We start from the raw sequence: 16,416 nt of genomic DNA on the forward strand, positions 1-16,416 counted from the left end.
ATTAATTTCATTATCGCAGTCAATTTGCTTTCACTCTGACGCCGTATTGTCTTTCGAGATATCCGAGCAATGAGTTGAATGCTGTTATCAACGACTCCTTGGTCCGGTTCTGAAGATGATGTGTATAACCGGAAGCTCGGTCAGTGACCAGGGGTTGGTTGGGAAAACGTCATAGAAAATTAACCTAGGAAGAGACAACTCCTACCCTCCTACCCTGCCTTCTGTTCAAACAGCGAAGCAGAATTGGTTGGAGGAAGAGAACTAGCCTTTAGATGCCCTTGAAAAGTTGGAACACTCCAATCCAATCCGCGCCATGGGCAGGATTAAAGGCCCATAGGAAATGGTCAATCGAGATAAAAAGATGAGATGCCTATTTCTCAATCCCTATGAGCCCCGTACGTGAATCAAGAGTGTAGAATTCACCATCCGTAGCAGGAAAGGAGATTCTCGAGTGAATCGTGGCCTATGACGTTAGGGTTACTAAACAACGTAAGGGTTACTAAACAACGTAGTTACGAACTGCCAGCTTGGATACACCCTTCTTACAAGGAACGGTAATTTAGACTATCCGCGGCCCGTGCCATCCATCGCCATTCTAGCCTGAATGGGGAATGGACAGGGCGGGACCTTACACAAGTAACGTCTTGTCTTTGTACACGTGCCGATCTGTTTTCTTCCTGGGACCCTGGTTATCATGGCGTGAAGTTGTCACCTGGATTGGTTTTAAGTTCGTTCAAGTCAAATTTCTACGACAGGCTTCCCGAATGGCCTGATAGTTATCATGCGTTCCTGGCGTTGAAGGGTTTCCGATCTCGCCGATTTGAACCAACATGCATCAGCGAGTACTCTTTGAGACGATTCCCGGTGACCAAGTCGCCGGTGGCATGCTAGATGAAGCAGCGAAGCTCTTTAGCGAGCACTACGGGATTTGGTCACAACAATCACACAAGCCAGGTACTAAACTATCCGGATACTAAAACATCACTTTTTTTGCCATGTCATTATTTCTGACCTTAGGTTAACCTATAGGACAACGAATCAAGATTAGCGGGCGCCGACTGCGAGAACAGCACTTGCCCGAGTACGCTACGACGTTCTATGTCAGGGTGACTGTCGGCGACTGTTATGCCGGGCATGCCTTTGCTTGTCATTGGAAATACAATGATGACGACGAAAAGACCATTTGCTGGGTGACTCAGCTCGTGGTCCATCGAAATTACCGGGAGAAAGGGCTCGCAAGTGGTTTATTGAACGCTCTTCGGGCGACTGCGGATGCGGATCTGTACGGGATTATAAGTTCGAATCCGGTTTCCTGCTTCACAGCTGCGTCGGTATTTTGGTGTAAGTGCCATCGTTTCTTTCGGGAGCAACCATAAGAGAGATCATATACAGAATGATGATCCTGACGATCCGAAAGTGGGAATTGAGAGGGTGTCCCTCGAATTTATGCGGGATCATGCGAAAGAAATCATGGAGACTTCACCGATTCCATACGTCAGAGAAGCTAGACTGCGTGGTTCCCTCTTCGAGCCCGAAGATGATTCAACGGGATTGATCTGTGGAGTCGATACGAACTTTTTCATTGATCATACAGCACCGTTAAGGAATCTGAGGTCTATTCAGAGAGACTGGAAGTGGCCGCTAGGCCAACTGCCGGAGGGGCATGAGTATCTGCTCATTCTACCGTCCAAGCATCGCCTGTTCAAGTCTCTATCGCCGTCCTGATTCCCCTTCCGGTCTCGGAGCTTCTTTCTTGGGTTCAGTTGTTTGTCGGAGGATTTCATACATACATAGATGGAATTGATAGATCAGCACGGATCTCATGACATGAGTTACGATATGAAACGGGTCCTACTTTCTTATCTTCCTTCTTTTCGAACTTGTTGTAACAAGATTGAAGAGAAGATCAAGGAAAGCTGACCTGGGCTGTGACCAGTCGTTCTGGGGGGCAAAGCCAGTTGACACCACAACGAAGACGACCGTGTTGCCTGGCCTCGATCATCGAAGCCCGGACGTGAGATCGCTTTGTTCTTTTTCTTTTGAGGGTTTTCTGCACGACTAGCCGAAGGCAGCCTTGAATGCGTGTTGACCGGCTCCCAGCTATGCTTTTTCAATTACAAGATCAAAAACACCAAGCGGCTGTCGGTGGAGACAGGTTACGTCCGGACAGGTTCCAATCCGAGGACTGAAGAACTTGTCATCAGAAGTTCCACTTAGCCGATTCAATGCTCGACCATTCGCGATCGCCTAGTTGGTGACCTTTGCCGTCTTTGTCAACTAGAGTTGGTGGGTAACTAGGGGTTTGCCTAGGAATAGGGCGCCGGTATCGGTGCAATTGGGTCAGCAGATGACGTTGCGCTCACTGGCATCCTCTGGCGTGATCAGATCCGAAATGCAGAACTTTTTAGGAACCCGGTCAGAGAGAGTGGCAGCAGTGGCGATAATCCCTGCCACCTCCTAGCGCCTGCTACCTTGCCCTGCCCTAGAGCTCTACCGATCACGTGACTATTAATAATGCTTTCGAGCCACCGCCTTAGGGCGACTGCACGGGATTCGCGGATGTCATATCTGCGACGACTAGGTACAACTCATCCTGTCACAACAATGCTCTCCAATTGCTCTGCAAACTGTTTGGGAGTCATTGGGTAACTTTAATCGTATTCCTTCGTTGGTTTTCTTGGCTCCCTCGGAGGCATCGAGTCTGTATGCTCCTTGTTTCAATGGCCAGCATCTGATCTGTTGACCCAAACTTTTTACTCGCCGTAGACGCATCATTCACTCCTCCCAATGTTGTCCCATCTGGCAAGGCGCCGGGCGTTTGGCGCAGGATCCTCGAGTTATGCGACATCGTCGACACGAGCATTAAGTGGTTTCCGGCCAGGTCCATCTCTGACTCCAGCCACACCACGATGCTTCCTCCATAGTCAGTCTCGTCGACCGTTCGCCGTCCGACCTCAGTCGTCTCTCCTTTCCGCCCGTCAGAGCGTTCGTTTCAAGTCCGAAGTAACAGCCAAGGTCCAACGTCGACCAGTTCTGCGCATAGTCTATAATACATCCGCGTATATCGGCTTCTTCATCATCAGCGGTGGTGTGGTCGTCCTCGGCTTCTTTATCTACGATGCGACGACGTACAGAGAGGAGCCGAGTATTCAAGATTGTACCGTGTCGGAGCTGGCACTATCTCCGCGACGCGGAGGACCGAAGAACCTGCCAATTGCGGAATACCTGCTAGATGACAATGATTCAGAGGACAAGAAGGCACAGCAGGACAAGCCCAGGCTGGTCATCCTCGGGACCGGTTGGGGGAGTACCGCGTTGCTCAAAACCCTCAATCCCGGAGACTATCATGTCACCGTCGTTTCGCCAGTCAGTTATTTCCTGTTCACGCCGATGCTGCCCTCGGCCACAGTTGGGACGCTCAGCTTAAGGGCGTTGGTGGAACCGGCGCGACGCATCGTGCAGCGAGTCCATGGTCATTTCTTGAAGGGACAAGCTGAAGATGTGGATTTCGAAAACCGGTTGGTGGAAGTATCTCAGGAGGATGCGAATGGCAACCGGCGGCATTTCTATCTTCCGTATGATAAACTGGTGATTGCTGTTGGTACGTCCAAACTCGGCTCTTGCAGGATTGGCATTTATTAACGAGATCGATTGAAGGTTCCGTAACAAATGCACATGGTGTGGAGGGTTTGGAGCATTGCCACTTTCTGAAGACCATTGATGACGCGAGAATGATCAAAAACAAGATCACTCAGAACATGGAGCTAGCATGTCTCCCGACCACCACCGATGAAGAGCGAAAACGTCTACTATCCTTCGTTGTTTGCGGTGGAGGGCCAACCGGTGTCGAGTTTGCTGCGGAATTGTACGATCTTTTGAACGAGGATCTGATTCAAAAGTTCCCAAAGATTCTTCGAAATGAGATCTCAGTGCATGTGATCCAGAGCCGTAGCCACATCCTCAATACCTACGATGAGGCACTGTCGTTATATGCAGAGGTATGTATGCTCTAGATTTGATGAGCTGAGGCCCCATCGTTGACGTGGTGCTTAGAATCGGTTTGCGCGCGACTCTGTTGATGTCCTCACGAATTCGCGTGTCAAGAAAGTCCTTCCAGACAAGGTCATCTTTACTCAGAAGGAGAATGGGAAGCTTGTCACAAAGGAGATTCCAATGGGCTTTTGCTTGTGGTCGACCGGAGTTTGTGAGTGAAAGAAAAGATCAAAGCCGATTTGAGTTCCATCATCTAACAGTGGCTCTGTAGCACAAACCCCGTTTGCGCAAAAAGTTGCGCAGAAGCTCGAAGCACAGAAAAACAAACGCGCTCTTGAAACCGACAGCCACCTGCGACTGATTGGAGCACCTCCTGGTGAGGTGTACGCGATTGGCGACTGCGCTACTGTGCAGAACAACATTGCTCAACACCTGGTCACCTTCCTGCGGACCATCGCCTGGGAGAAGGGCAAGGACCCCGAAAAAGTCCAGCTCACCTTCCGAGAATGGCGCGACGTCGCCGAGCGCGTCAGGAAGCGCTTCCCGCAGGCCTCGAACCACCTCCGGCGCCTCGACCGGCTCTTCGAGCAGTACGACAAGGACCGCTCCGGCACCCTCGACTTTGATGAGCTTCACGAACTCCTCGTCCAGATCGACTCCAAGCTCACCTCGCTTCCAGCCACCGCACAGCGCGCCAACCAGCAGGGTGAATACCTCGGCCGCAAGTTCAACAAGATCGCCCGGGCGATCAGCACGGACTCCATCCCCGCCGCCGCTCTCCCCGCCGACCTCGACGAGTCTGTCTACCCGGCCTTCAAGTACCGCCATCTCGGCAGCCTGGCGTACGTCGGCAACGCGGCGGTCTTCGATCTCAATGGACTGAGCTTCGGTGGTGGTTTGCTTGCCGTGTACCTCTGGCGGAGTATCTATTTCTCGGAAAGTGTCAGTCTACGGACTCGGATCTTGCTTGCGATGGATTGGACAAAACGGGCCCTTTTTGGACGCGGTAAGTTTCTTTTTTTTTTTTTTTTTTTTTTTNTTTTTTTTTTTTTTTCCTTACTTGATTTCTCCCCTGCGAGATTAACCAGACTGACTTTACGTGACAGATGTTATGAGTTTCTAAATAGCCATCTTTTCCACGATGTATTTATCGGGTTGGAATATTGGTTTTTTTTTTTTTTTTTGTAGACTTGTTGATTCCCTCGCTTGGGATTATTCCTTTGTTTCTACTGGTTGTCGCAGGGTCGCTTCGGGAAAATTTACATGGAGCCGAGCTTCAATGCGATTGTTGTGTATATACCACATTCATTGTCCAAAGTCGAACTCGAGTTAATAACTAGCTCTACGACTCAACAATGTGTAAACCCGAGATCATACCCGCATACATCGTTAATGGCCCATGCTTGATGCCTAACCCACTTGTCAAACGCCATCCCAACTCCACGCTAATCATACATTATATATCTCGTAAACGTCATGCTTGGAGGATTATATGGAATCTACGTGACCATGGGTTCCGACTCTCCGTTGTTGGCCATCTCCGCATCTTCCGACGCGGCCCCAGGATGGCCCGTATCATCCTTCTCCGAGCGTAAACCTAGGTCGAGATGCTCTGGAATATCTCGTTTGGCGTCCCGCGCCTTCTGCTCTGCCCACGCACGGAGCTTAACGAGGTTGCGGAGTCGTGCCTCTTTACGAGCGCCATAACTCTCCAAGATAACCTCGTTAACTTGGGCGGCAATGTCCTTTCGCCGATCAGGGTCCAGCAAAGTCGCCAGCGACGGAGCAAGGTTCTCAGACGGGAAGATCAACAGTGCCATTGTACGCTCCAAATCCTCCAGGAACTGCGGATTGGTGGGTGCTCGCGCTGCGAGATGTGATGTCGCAAATTCAAGTGCTGGAGAAATGTCACCATTTGGCGTGGATGTGCACTTTCGGATCAACTCAATCAGTTGCAACCGAAGGAGCGAAAAGTGAAGAGACGGATTTTCATCCAATATCTATCAATGCACAGTTAGTAATCAGTCGGTCAAGACCGTGGTCAAGCCTGCGACATGAGCAATGATACATGAAGCTGATCATACTGAGGACTGAAGATGTTTGTTTTTCATCAACACCCGGGTAGGGTATATGAGTGGTGCATGAAACAGGTTCTAATCATGCAGCAAAGGGCTTCGAACAAGTATAAAGAGAAACATACCTGAGGGTTAAGTTCATTAATCTGCTCGATGGCAGACTGAATGTCGCCAGAATGGATCGCTCGGCGAATCGCAATGCGCTCCCGTATAGATGCGCTATCCACACTGGGCTGGATATTGGCTTCAGCAGCAAATTTCTCAGCTGCTTGTGGGTAGCCATTGGTGATGAGATAGTCCATGACTAATTGGTTGATGTCACTTGAGCATCCAGTCAGTCCTGTGATCAAAAACAATCACGGAAGTAAAAGATGAGCAAGATCAATGAATCAGATATACAAGTATTTTGAATTTTTCCTCAAATGATTTTCGGAGAGATTCCCAACTTGAACTGACACATCATCTGACAAAAAGAGGGGCAACTGGAGGAATGGAGAACTAACTTTTTGGACGGCTTGATCTCATCCACCTTCTTCTCGAATGGATGACATTGTGACTTGGAGGTCGACTGATTGGATGCAGCCTGGATTGCAGTCAGACCAGTGGGCTGACGGCAAACGCATGTAGATCTCAGTACGCACGGAATTGGACATGGCCGAAATCCTGTCCTCCCCAAGCCTGAGACTTTCAATAAGGAAAGAAGCTACCTGTCTAGCTGCAGAGCAGGAAGACAGTAGCCATGGGGTTATTAACCCGAGGAGATGTCCGCGAACGAAGTGTTTGAAGGAGAAGGTAGTAGTTGTAGGCTGACGTTGTGAGAGGGTTGCGAAGGATCTGCGGTCAAGCGAATGAGCGGAGTTAACCGAACCATAATCACGTGATATTTCTCGGAATTTCTTCGGGCCGGCCCACTTAAGCCTCAAAATATCAGTATGTTTGGCATGTTTGCACCATATCTCCCATTTTGGAACCCTATCTCGAAACCGCTTACTCGCGGGATCCACAGACAGCCGATAAAAAGGCCTTGGTCGAGTCCGACGTCGACTCTGTCTGGAACATGGGCTGAAATTTCCCGTGGGTTGCCCGACGTCCGTGTCGAAGGAGCATTACAGCTGTTGTCTGCGATCTGAGAGCTCCTTGACGCGCACGCCGACTCCCAACACCATGGAATCCAGGCCACCTATCTATTCGTCTGCCACGAACCTTAAGAAGGGCTACTCTCCACCATGGGAAGACCTCAGTATCATTGGTATCGCCGGCAGCTCCGGCTCTGGCAAGACGTCGGTAGCCATGGAGATTGTCAAGTCACTGAACCTGCCTTGGGTGGTGATTCTCGTGATGGTACATTTCAAACCCAGAGATGTCCATGCTGATAAGAGACCGCGTGCCTAATCCAGCATCGGTTTGCAGGATTCCTACTATAAAACATTGACCCCAGAGCAGCAGGCAGCGGCGCATCGGAATGAATTCGACTTTGACAGTCCCGATGCTCTAGACTTTGATGTGCTGGTCCAAACTCTGCGGGACCTGAAGGCAGGGTAAGCCATTGTAGTTTATCCATCGCATCCCTTCTTCGGACATCTGATAGCGTTCCACAGAAAGAGGGCAAATATCCCGGTCTATTCATTCAAGGAGCACCAACGGCAGAAGGAGACCACTCCATTGTATTCTCCTCATGTGTTGATCCTCGAAGGAATCCTGGCTCTGCATGACCCACGGATAGTCGAAATGCTGGACGTCAAGGTATTCACTAGCATGTCGACATCGTAAATGGTAGCTGATGCCGGGTAGATTTTTGTCGAAGCGGACATGGATGTCTGCCTCGGTCGACGAAGTAAGTCTGGCACGAGTTGTCTGTGCTGGACCTGGCTAATTCAGTGGCTTAAAAGTTCTGCGTGATGTGCGCGAACGAGGTAGAGATATCGAAGGAATCATTAAGCAATGGTTCACCTTCGTCAAGCCTTCATATAAGAAATACGTGGAGCCGCAAAGAAATATTTCTGGTGCGTGACTCCATGAATATGATCGGCCTGGACTAATCATCCATAGACATTATAATTCCTCGTGGAATTGAGAACAAAACTGCCATAGGTAATCAGAGTCCTCATTCGTCAATAGCGAAAGCGGGAGTTAACTGCTCAAAGGTATGGTTGTCAAACACATCCGGCATAGACTGCAAGAAAAGTCGGAAAAGCATGCTGCCGATCTTGCGAATCTGCGAGCTCTTGCTAGCGAAGAGCAATTGTCCGATAACGTTATTGTCATGGAGCCGACCCCGCAATTTGTAGGCATGAATACGATCCTCCAAAACCCAGAAACGGAACAGGTGGATTTCGTGTTCTATTTTGATCGGCTAGCATCTCTACTTATCGAGCGGTACGCCCTCCGAACTATTTGATGGCGAGCCCGAAGCGAAAATCTAACTCAGCATTCAGCGCTCTCGACTACACAGATTATCAACCAGCCGTGGTTCGAACTCCTCAGGATCACGACTATCACGGCTTACACCCCTCCGGCATTGTCTCCGCCGTCGCAATCCTCAGAGGCGGATCTTGTCTGGAGACGGCATTAAAACGAACCATTCCCGACTGTATCACCGGCCGAATCCTTATTCAAACGAACAAGCAGCATTCGGAACCCGAACTCCACTTCCAGAAACTGCCTCCAGGAATCGAGACCCATTCCAAAGTCTTGCTCCTGGACTCCCAAATGTCTAGCGGAGGGGCGGCGCTGATGGCGGTTCGTGTGTTGCTCGATCACGGTGTTGACGAAAACAAGATCATCTTTGTGACCTGCGCGGCCGGCAAGGCCGGGCTGAAGCGTCTGACCGCGGTCTATCCGGAGGTCAAAGTTGTTGTCGGGCGCATTGAGGACGACGATGAGCCTCGGTGGCTTGAAACGAGGTATTTTGGTTGCTAGTCATCGTTCTCCAGAGCATTTGGCGAGACTCAGAACTGCATTTGCTGGAGTGTATCGGGGAGTGCCACTTTTCTCAGACATATCCTATACATTTGGGCGATGTATATAGTCATACGGTTCATACTACGGCCACTGCATTCCCAATAACATAGGGGCGGGATAACCAGAGCTATTAATTGTACTCAACCTGCAATCAAAACACGACGGTTGACGTTTAACAACTCCAGATGTTATCTTATCAGAACACCTTCCTATCGATAAGCGCACGGGCCACATAACCTAAAAAAATCGAACCGCTTATGTAATCCATCGATGTTTTTTGACGTCCAAACTATCAGCAAAGACAAGGATCAGGACATTTCAAGACTGGGATTCGGGTTTCTCTGTCTTTATTTCACGGGGCAAAGTATTCTCATTCCGCAGGATACTCGCCGCCATGGGGGAGTCTTCACAGAAGAAATCCAAGGGTGGCAGTAAAGCCAAATCCTCGGATAATATCATCAGTACGTTCTAGATTTGAAGTGTGCCGCATGTGAAAGAGGAAGAAGCCATTGCTAACATTTACTGCAGCTGATAAACGTTTTGCGAATATCCAGACCGATCCGCGCTACCGGTTGCCAAGTAAAAAGCACACACATGTCAAGCTTGACGAACGTTTCAAGCATCTGCTGCACGACAAAGATTTCTCTCGGAATGCGGCCGTAGATCGATATGGCCGGAAACTTGCGCGGGATGACACAAAGCAGCAGCTCAAGAGATTCTACCGCTTGGAAGAGAGCGAAGATGAGGAGGAGAAGGAGTCGAGCGGGTCGGATGTTAGCGTAGATGACGACGAGGAAGTACGCAAGGAGCTGCGCCGGCTGGAAAAGAAGGATTATGATCCAGCGAGAGACGGAGGGTTTTCCGAATCGTCGTCGTCAGAAGAAAGCTCGAGTGAGGAAGATGAGGAAGAGGACATAGAGGACGAGGAAGAAGAACTCGAATTCCCGACTGGGAAGCAGCCTGATGTTCCACTCGGAGAAGTTACGAACCGAGTCGCCGTGGTAAATCTCGATTGGGACAATATCCGCGCGGAGGATTTGTTTGCTGTATTTTCGAGTTTTACCACAACCGGCCGCGTGCTACGGGTGACGATTTACCCCAGCGAGTTTGGCAAGCAGCGAATGGAGCGGGAAGAAATCGAAGGGCCGCCAAAGGAGATCTTTGCAAATAATCGCAACGGCGAGAACGATTCAGAGCCAGAAGACTCCGAAGAGGAGGAAGAAAAGATCAAAAAGTCGATTATCAAGGGAGACGAGGGCGAGGAGTTTAATTCCACACAGCTGCGGAAGTATCAGCTTGAGCGACTACGGTACTTTTACGCAGTTGTCGAGTTCTCCTCCAAGGAGGCTGCCAAGCAGGTGTATGATGAGGTCGACGGGACCGAGTATCTGTCCAGCGCGAATTTCCTGGATCTCCGCTTTGTGCCGGATGACGTTGATTTCTCCGACGACCAGCCTCGGGAGTCATGCGAGAGAATACCGGACGGGTATCGGCCTACGGAATTCGTCACTGATGCCCTGCAACACAGCAAGGTTAAGCTGACCTGGGATGCTGACGACCGTGCTCGAAAAGATGCACAAGCCCGGGCATTCCGTGCCGCAAAGGAGGACCTCGACGATAATGATCTGAAGGCATATCTCGCCAGCGACACCTCTGACGAGGAGGAGGAGAGCGGAGAAGAGGATGGGGGTGACGAGACGAGTGATAAGAAACTGTCCAAGAAGGAAGCCGAGCGACAGCGAATGCGGGCATTGTTGGGACTGGATAGCGGGCTATCCACTGCATCCAAATCGAAGGGCCCGGTTGGAGATATGGAAATTACATTCACATCTGGCTTGGCTGGTGAACCAAAGAGGGAGTCAGTCTTCGAGAACGATAAAGAAGGGGAAGAAGAGGTTGAAGAGACGACGAAGGAACGTTATCTCCGCAAAGAGAGAGAGAGGAAAAAGCGAAGAAAGGAGAAGATCAAAGCAGCCAAAGCTGCAGCTGAAGGCAAAGACCAAGCCGCAGAAGAAGATAAAGAGGACAAGGACCTGGGCTTTGATGATCCATTCTTCGACGATCCTGACGCCCACCGCTCGGCTAAAGCTCAGCGCAAGGAAGAGCGCCGGAAGAAGCGCGAGCAGAAGGAGGCTGAGGAGGCCGAAGCGGCGGCGAAGCGGGCGGAGCTGGAGCTGCTGATGATGGATGACGAACAGTCGGGCATTAAGCACTTTGACATGAACGAGATTGAAAAGGCTGAGAAGCGGGCACGAAAGAAAGGCAAGAAGGGCAAGAAGGCGGGCGACACGCAGGTTGCCGGCAGCGATTTCCAGATCGATGTCAATGATCCTCGCTTTGCCCGTCTCTACGACAGCCATGAATTCGCCATTGACCCGACCAATCCCAAGTTTAGGAACACCTCCGGTATGCGTGCGCTCCTGGAAGAGACTCGCAAGCGGCGGCGAAAGCGAGAAGAGGCCGAGGAGGAGAACGGAGAGGCGCCGAGCGAGCGGACCAAGAAGTCCAAGAAGACGGCATCAGATGCTGCTCGTGATTCGCCCCAGGACGATGACCTGAAGAAGCTGGTTGACCGAGTGAAAAGCAAGACGAAGAAATCGTCATGATTGTATTGGTGGATTGTTTGCTTCTGTTATGAATTGTACATAGGCCATAGGAGTTTATGGATCTACTCTACATGCTGTTCCTCCTAAATACTAAACAGACCCCATCTTCTGAGGGCTTGCTCACTTCAAAATGGTAACGAGCCTTCCGCTACAAATACTTTAAATATGGCCAATGCTCGTATCTAGTAGTCTCGTGAGCATCCATTGTTCAGTAAATAAAGAAGCGGTGACTCTCGACGACGATCTGAGATGCTGATCAGGCAGATCTCACAGTAGGGTTGTTAGGGTTAGAAATCGGCAGTGATCTTCGATCCGATAAGATAGACTAACCTGAGAACGGATATTCAAAATGTAGGTTAAACCGAGAATAATAAAGTTCGGTGCTTATCTGGCTCCTAGAGAACCCCGGCCCGAAACCTGACGTAAGCATGACTAACGCGGGCAGCCAATCAGCGGTTGTCGACTGACTGGCCTGCAACCAATTGCCGAGCCTGAGGGTTTCCGGATTCGGCGATCGGTCCTTCACCGCCCTTCCGGTCACTCTGCGTTGCCGATGCCTTGCGTGAGCCCTGCGTTGCTTTTTGCCTGAATCCGCACAGAGAAGGGTCTGAGGACGGCATTGCTGGGCCTCCGAATCGGCCTGTCTGCCATTCGCATCTCTCGCTCTGGACTGTCGTGTGTACCGTCGCGGTTATTTGTTTACCTCCCAAAAAACTCGGCTCGGGATCCTGGTACCGAATAGTCGATGACGCGGAGGGGCTGCTGGTGATCGCGCTCGTTTTCGCCATGGCGATGGAGAATGCGTCGTGAGAATCTGCCCTTCTAAATCCCTTCGTTCAATTCAGCGTCCGTCGTCCGTGCGGCTTTTTCCTTCGTTACCCGATCGACGAAGCGTCAACATGCTGGGCCGCCTTCTAAGCACCTTCAGCAATCCATCGTCACGGAATCCGGCCGTTCTCGAGTCGGTCACCGAAGAAGAGCACACATCAAATCTTTTGTTTCCCGATGCGAGTCTGCTACGACATTCCAACTCTCATGCCTACCCGTTGCAGAGCAACTACAACTCGCCGAATGCATCATCAGCCGGTGCGTATGACGATCGCGGGGGGCTCGAGCTCGATCCCGTCAAGGACTTTCGCTTCATCATCGCTCAGAATGCGATTGGAGATCGAGATGAGCCATGCATTCTGCTGGACTCGCGCGCGCCACCCGAACCGCATCCACAAGGATTGGGCATCGATGTGGAGCAAAGAAAGGAAAACAAACACGGTCGGTCGTCCAGTCATTCAAAAGCTACCTCCCGTCGCGGCTCAATACAGGCAACGCAGTCGACTTCTCTGACAGAGGGAAGTGCATTCTCGCAAGCTGCAAATTCCAGGCGGCAGGGGCCGCCGCCCGCGGGCGCTTTCACCCGCGCGCGTGGCCGTAGCTCCGTGGGCTCCCTCTTTGGCCCGTCCGAGGGAATGTTGGAAACTATACATAACCGCCATACGCCTGATAACGCCGATTTGGGTCTTCTAAATTGTATCTTCGGGAGCAGTGCGTTCAGCTATCGGGAATCGTCAACCAAGATGCATATTTTATCCACAGACTCCGACTCTACGACGGGAACTCCCGTTGGCTCTATTGGCTCTCCGGTGCAGAGAGACGTCGATTTCCCAATCAGTCGGCATGCTTCACTTCGCAGACCGATGACCAGGACCTATACATCTGGGTCTCAAGGTCAAACAAGTGAGAACCTCGACGTGAAGCCAGTAACAAAGGTTACCGTGTTAATCACGCGCATGTTTAGCGTCAATTTGCCCGAAACTCAAGAAAGTCCTACAGGTTCTCCTGACCCCGCTGCTTCGCTCTCAGGTTCAATGCAGGACCAAAATTACCCGTTATCTGAGGCCATGAAGCGGCGGAAAATCAGAGAAAAGAAGACCCCAATGTATGCTGTAGCCATCGCGATTCAGATTCCGTTGGCCGCCCGCCATCATATCCGGCAATTGAGACGATCAAGCATTGCAACTGTTGACGGTAGAAGTTCGGGGTCCATGTCCTTTTCATTTGACTCGGATCGGTGGTCCGTTGCGTTCTGGGATGATGCCTCGCCACCTCCAGCCAATCTTGATGACCGAATCGATCTCCTGGTCGATCACTGGGATATCATCACGCGCACTCTAAGCCATCTTGAAAGGGTTGCTCGTCGTGAGATCCTCACTCTGTTAAAGAAGGTCGACGCATCGGTCAATACACTCCCCAAAGCTGCCCGAGCACCACACGCACGAGCAAACCAGAAGATTCTGCAGCTTCGGCCTAACGTCTTCGCATTCAATACGAAGCTCAAGGAACAAACACTGCTGAGTGCTCAGAGGATCTGCTTTGCTCTACGAATACCTCGGGTCGTGATCGGTCAGAGCCGATGGGGTGTATGGCGCGAAGAGGCTCGCTGGATTGCACGTCTGATGGCCGACAAGGAGCATGGTCTCTTTTTCCTCGTGTTGATCACAGCGTTTCTGGGCAACCATACTGAGTGGCTCAACACTCTGGGGCCGGAGTGGTGCCGAAGACGACATAAGGCGCAACAGGATTCGGATCATCCCATACTGTCGAATCGTACTGTGATTGTTTCGGACAACAAAATGGTCGCACGCCGGCTCATCTTCGTCCTTTCCGCGTTTCTGCCTGCTAAACAGCGGTTTGAGGCCATGGGTTCACCCCTACGGCCTGCGACGTCCACGTCAGCGCGACCACAGTCCCAAAGTCCTCCTACATATTCTATCCTGAGAGAAGAGTCGCTTCGAAAGACTGCCAATAGACGAGCACATGTGCAGCGGCTGAACGTGGAAGAGACCGACCACGACCGGCGGTCCGTTAGTCCTTCGTCTACGGATACCCGAAAACCAACAGAAGAAGGGGAAACAGCTGGGCAAAGCCAATACTCGCAGCTGCACAATCGGAGGGACTCGGATGTCCGATCGATCAGAACTGCGAGTTTTGCGATCAATGGGAGCGATGGGCGAACCACGGCCACGACGTCGACGACGACCAACAGCTCAGCCATGCCTGTCCCGCATTTCACAGCTCGCCAACGCCAGGGCTCTGATCGTCGTGGTTCGGGCGATGGAGATGGAAACGACAGCTATGCGTCCGCAAAGCTCCTTCAAAACCTCCAAAGGAGCGAGGCATCCGGGAACTACTCCGAGCAGAATACATCCACAGCCGGCAGCAGATGGGTGGGGAACCTTTTGACGGGGTTCTGGTCGTCACGGACAGCAGCGAGGCCGACTACTCGTGGTGGTGGTTTCACGGGAGCACATCGTCGAGGTTCAGCACCAGCGGTTGCTGGCCCTCGTCCGACAGAGGGAACCGCTCGAAAGCCAAGCATCAAAGAGACGGCGCTTCAAAAGTCCCAGACGGTGACCTCTCCTACGGCGCCTTCGTCGACGGAGACGATATCAATACCGACAGCTTCAAACACGTTACCGAGACGCACAAGCGTAGAACAGGATGAGGAAGGCGATTCTCAGGGGGGCAATCGTGCAAAGGAGTCGCCGTTGAAGTTGTCGGTGCAAGAGGACGACGGTGTTGTGGATGTTGAACTGCCTCTGCGGGGTTTCGTATCGTCCTTTTCCTCGGCAGGTTCGGCCCTGACATCTCCGCGGAAGACGAAGGCGTCGGGCACGAGCGTGGATGCCGGCAGCTCCAGCTATAGCAGCTATTCAAGTAACTACTTTTCACTGAGGGACAGTGATAACACTCCCAACATCAACGTAGCCGGCTGGCTGAAGGTGTTCCACGAGGACTTTTTGCTGCAGGCCGTCCGGCCATACACCAGCCTTGAGGCGGACATTAAGCGCGCCATGCTCAGCGAGCCGACGCCGCCAAATGCCACCACAGGTCTCGATGGCGATGATGAGAAATGGGTGGATATTGCCTCCACGCTGATCGCAGACACGCGCAGCTGCACGGTGAGGCGGGTACGTCTACGGCGCCGGGTCGGTGGCAACGGCAGCCGCGAGAGTGAAAACAGAGCACGCACCAAGAGCGGCGGCTCTAGCCGACGCGGTTCAGAGCCCGCAATGGGCACCACCAGCGGTGGTATCAGCGTCGGTGGTGGCATGAGCAACCTCTTCTCCCGCAGCGCGAGCCGGTCACGCAAGAACTCCATCAGCGTCACCACCGGCATCGGCACCACCGAGTCGGCCCCCGAGGGCGCCCTCGATGACGACGACGACATCAAATTCGTCGAGGAACCCATCATGGACGTTGACGGCACCCTCGTCGATGCCATCGAGCGCGTCCTCGTCCAAAGCGGCCAATCCTCCCTCGCACATTCTCGTGCCCCATCACCACACCGCGGCTCATCACGCAGCAACGCCGACGACCGCACGACCACCTCCACCAACCCAGACGATTCTCAAACACAGCCCCAACAACAACAACCCGTGGAAGTGCCCCGCGCCGAATGCCGAAAAATGGTCTTGGGAGCCCTGGAAGAAGTTGTCCGCAGCGTCGCCGCATCAACCATCGCCGACCACCACCCTCACCACCAATCCGATCATCCCCCTCCCCAATCTTCCTCCTCCACTATCGTTCCTACAACCGGACGCGGCCGTGGCCGGAGTAGCAGCCGCCGCAGTTCATGGAACGATAATATCCTGCGGGAGGGGATAAGGAAGTGGTTCCAGGAGGCCGCTGCCGAGGAAGGTGCTATCTAGCCCTCTAGCCCTTTTTCGTTTTGTTTCCCCTTCTTCTTTTCTTTCCTCGTTATGTTGAATTGATTTACGAGTTGT

At 51.9% G+C, this 16,416-nt stretch overlaps 7 protein-coding genes across 7 annotated transcripts; 5 read left to right on the top strand and 2 right to left on the bottom strand.

The window, feature by feature from the left end:
• Positions 1-830: 830 nt before the first annotated feature.
• Positions 831-1,725, top strand: VTN49DRAFT_5687 (uncharacterized protein; the record flags this gene model as incomplete). The annotated part of the gene is made up of 3 exons (XM_069413771.1): positions 831-954; positions 1,030-1,341; positions 1,418-1,725. The coding sequence occupies 3 exons, from the start codon at positions 831-833 to the stop codon at positions 1,723-1,725; spliced, it is 744 nt and encodes a 247-aa protein (XP_069266410.1).
• Positions 1,726-2,787: 1,062 nt separating this feature from the next.
• Positions 2,788-5,116, top strand: VTN49DRAFT_5688 (uncharacterized protein; the record flags this gene model as incomplete). Its single annotated transcript, XM_069413772.1, has 5 exons — positions 2,788-3,601; positions 3,658-3,998; positions 4,054-4,204; positions 4,265-4,999; positions 5,100-5,116. The coding sequence occupies 5 exons, from the start codon at positions 2,788-2,790 to the stop codon at positions 5,114-5,116; spliced, it is 2,058 nt and encodes a 685-aa protein (XP_069266411.1).
• A 376-nt stretch (positions 5,117-5,492) lies between these two features.
• VTN49DRAFT_5689 (uncharacterized protein) lies at positions 5,493-6,721 on the bottom strand (the record flags this gene model as incomplete). Its single annotated transcript, XM_069413773.1, has 4 exons — positions 5,493-5,993; positions 6,194-6,389; positions 6,572-6,651; positions 6,710-6,721. 4 exons carry the CDS (start codon positions 6,719-6,721, stop codon positions 5,493-5,495), a joined length of 789 nt encoding a protein of 262 aa, XP_069266412.1.
• Positions 6,722-7,232: 511 nt separating this feature from the next.
• VTN49DRAFT_5690 (uncharacterized protein) lies at positions 7,233-8,987 on the top strand (the record flags this gene model as incomplete). Its single annotated transcript, XM_069413775.1, has 8 exons — positions 7,233-7,409; positions 7,479-7,606; positions 7,667-7,811; positions 7,860-7,902; positions 7,958-8,071; positions 8,118-8,159; positions 8,213-8,444; positions 8,504-8,987. 8 exons carry the CDS (start codon positions 7,233-7,235, stop codon positions 8,985-8,987), a joined length of 1,365 nt encoding a protein of 454 aa, XP_069266413.1.
• A 436-nt stretch (positions 8,988-9,423) lies between these two features.
• Positions 9,424-11,635, top strand: VTN49DRAFT_5691 (uncharacterized protein; the record flags this gene model as incomplete). The annotated part of the gene is made up of 2 exons (XM_069413776.1): positions 9,424-9,490; positions 9,558-11,635. 2 exons carry the CDS (start codon positions 9,424-9,426, stop codon positions 11,633-11,635), a joined length of 2,145 nt encoding a protein of 714 aa, XP_069266414.1.
• Positions 11,636-12,084: 449 nt separating this feature from the next.
• VTN49DRAFT_5692 (uncharacterized protein) lies at positions 12,085-12,423 on the bottom strand (the record flags this gene model as incomplete). The annotated part of the gene is made up of 2 exons (XM_069413777.1): positions 12,085-12,275; positions 12,339-12,423. The coding sequence occupies 2 exons, from the start codon at positions 12,421-12,423 to the stop codon at positions 12,085-12,087; spliced, it is 276 nt and encodes a 91-aa protein (XP_069266415.1).
• Positions 12,424-12,534: 111 nt separating this feature from the next.
• On the top strand, positions 12,535-16,341 carry VTN49DRAFT_5693 (uncharacterized protein; the record flags this gene model as incomplete). Its single annotated transcript, XM_069413778.1, has 1 exon — positions 12,535-16,341. The coding sequence occupies one exon, from the start codon at positions 12,535-12,537 to the stop codon at positions 16,339-16,341; it is 3,807 nt and encodes a 1,268-aa protein (XP_069266416.1).
• Between the last annotated feature and the right edge of the window lie 75 nt (positions 16,342-16,416).

This window comes from Thermomyces lanuginosus, assembly GCF_041956635.1.
Source record: "Thermomyces lanuginosus strain ATCC 200065 unplaced genomic scaffold VTN49scaffold_35, whole genome shotgun sequence".
Taxonomy (NCBI): Eukaryota; Fungi; Ascomycota; class Eurotiomycetes; order Eurotiales; family Trichocomaceae; genus Thermomyces; species Thermomyces lanuginosus.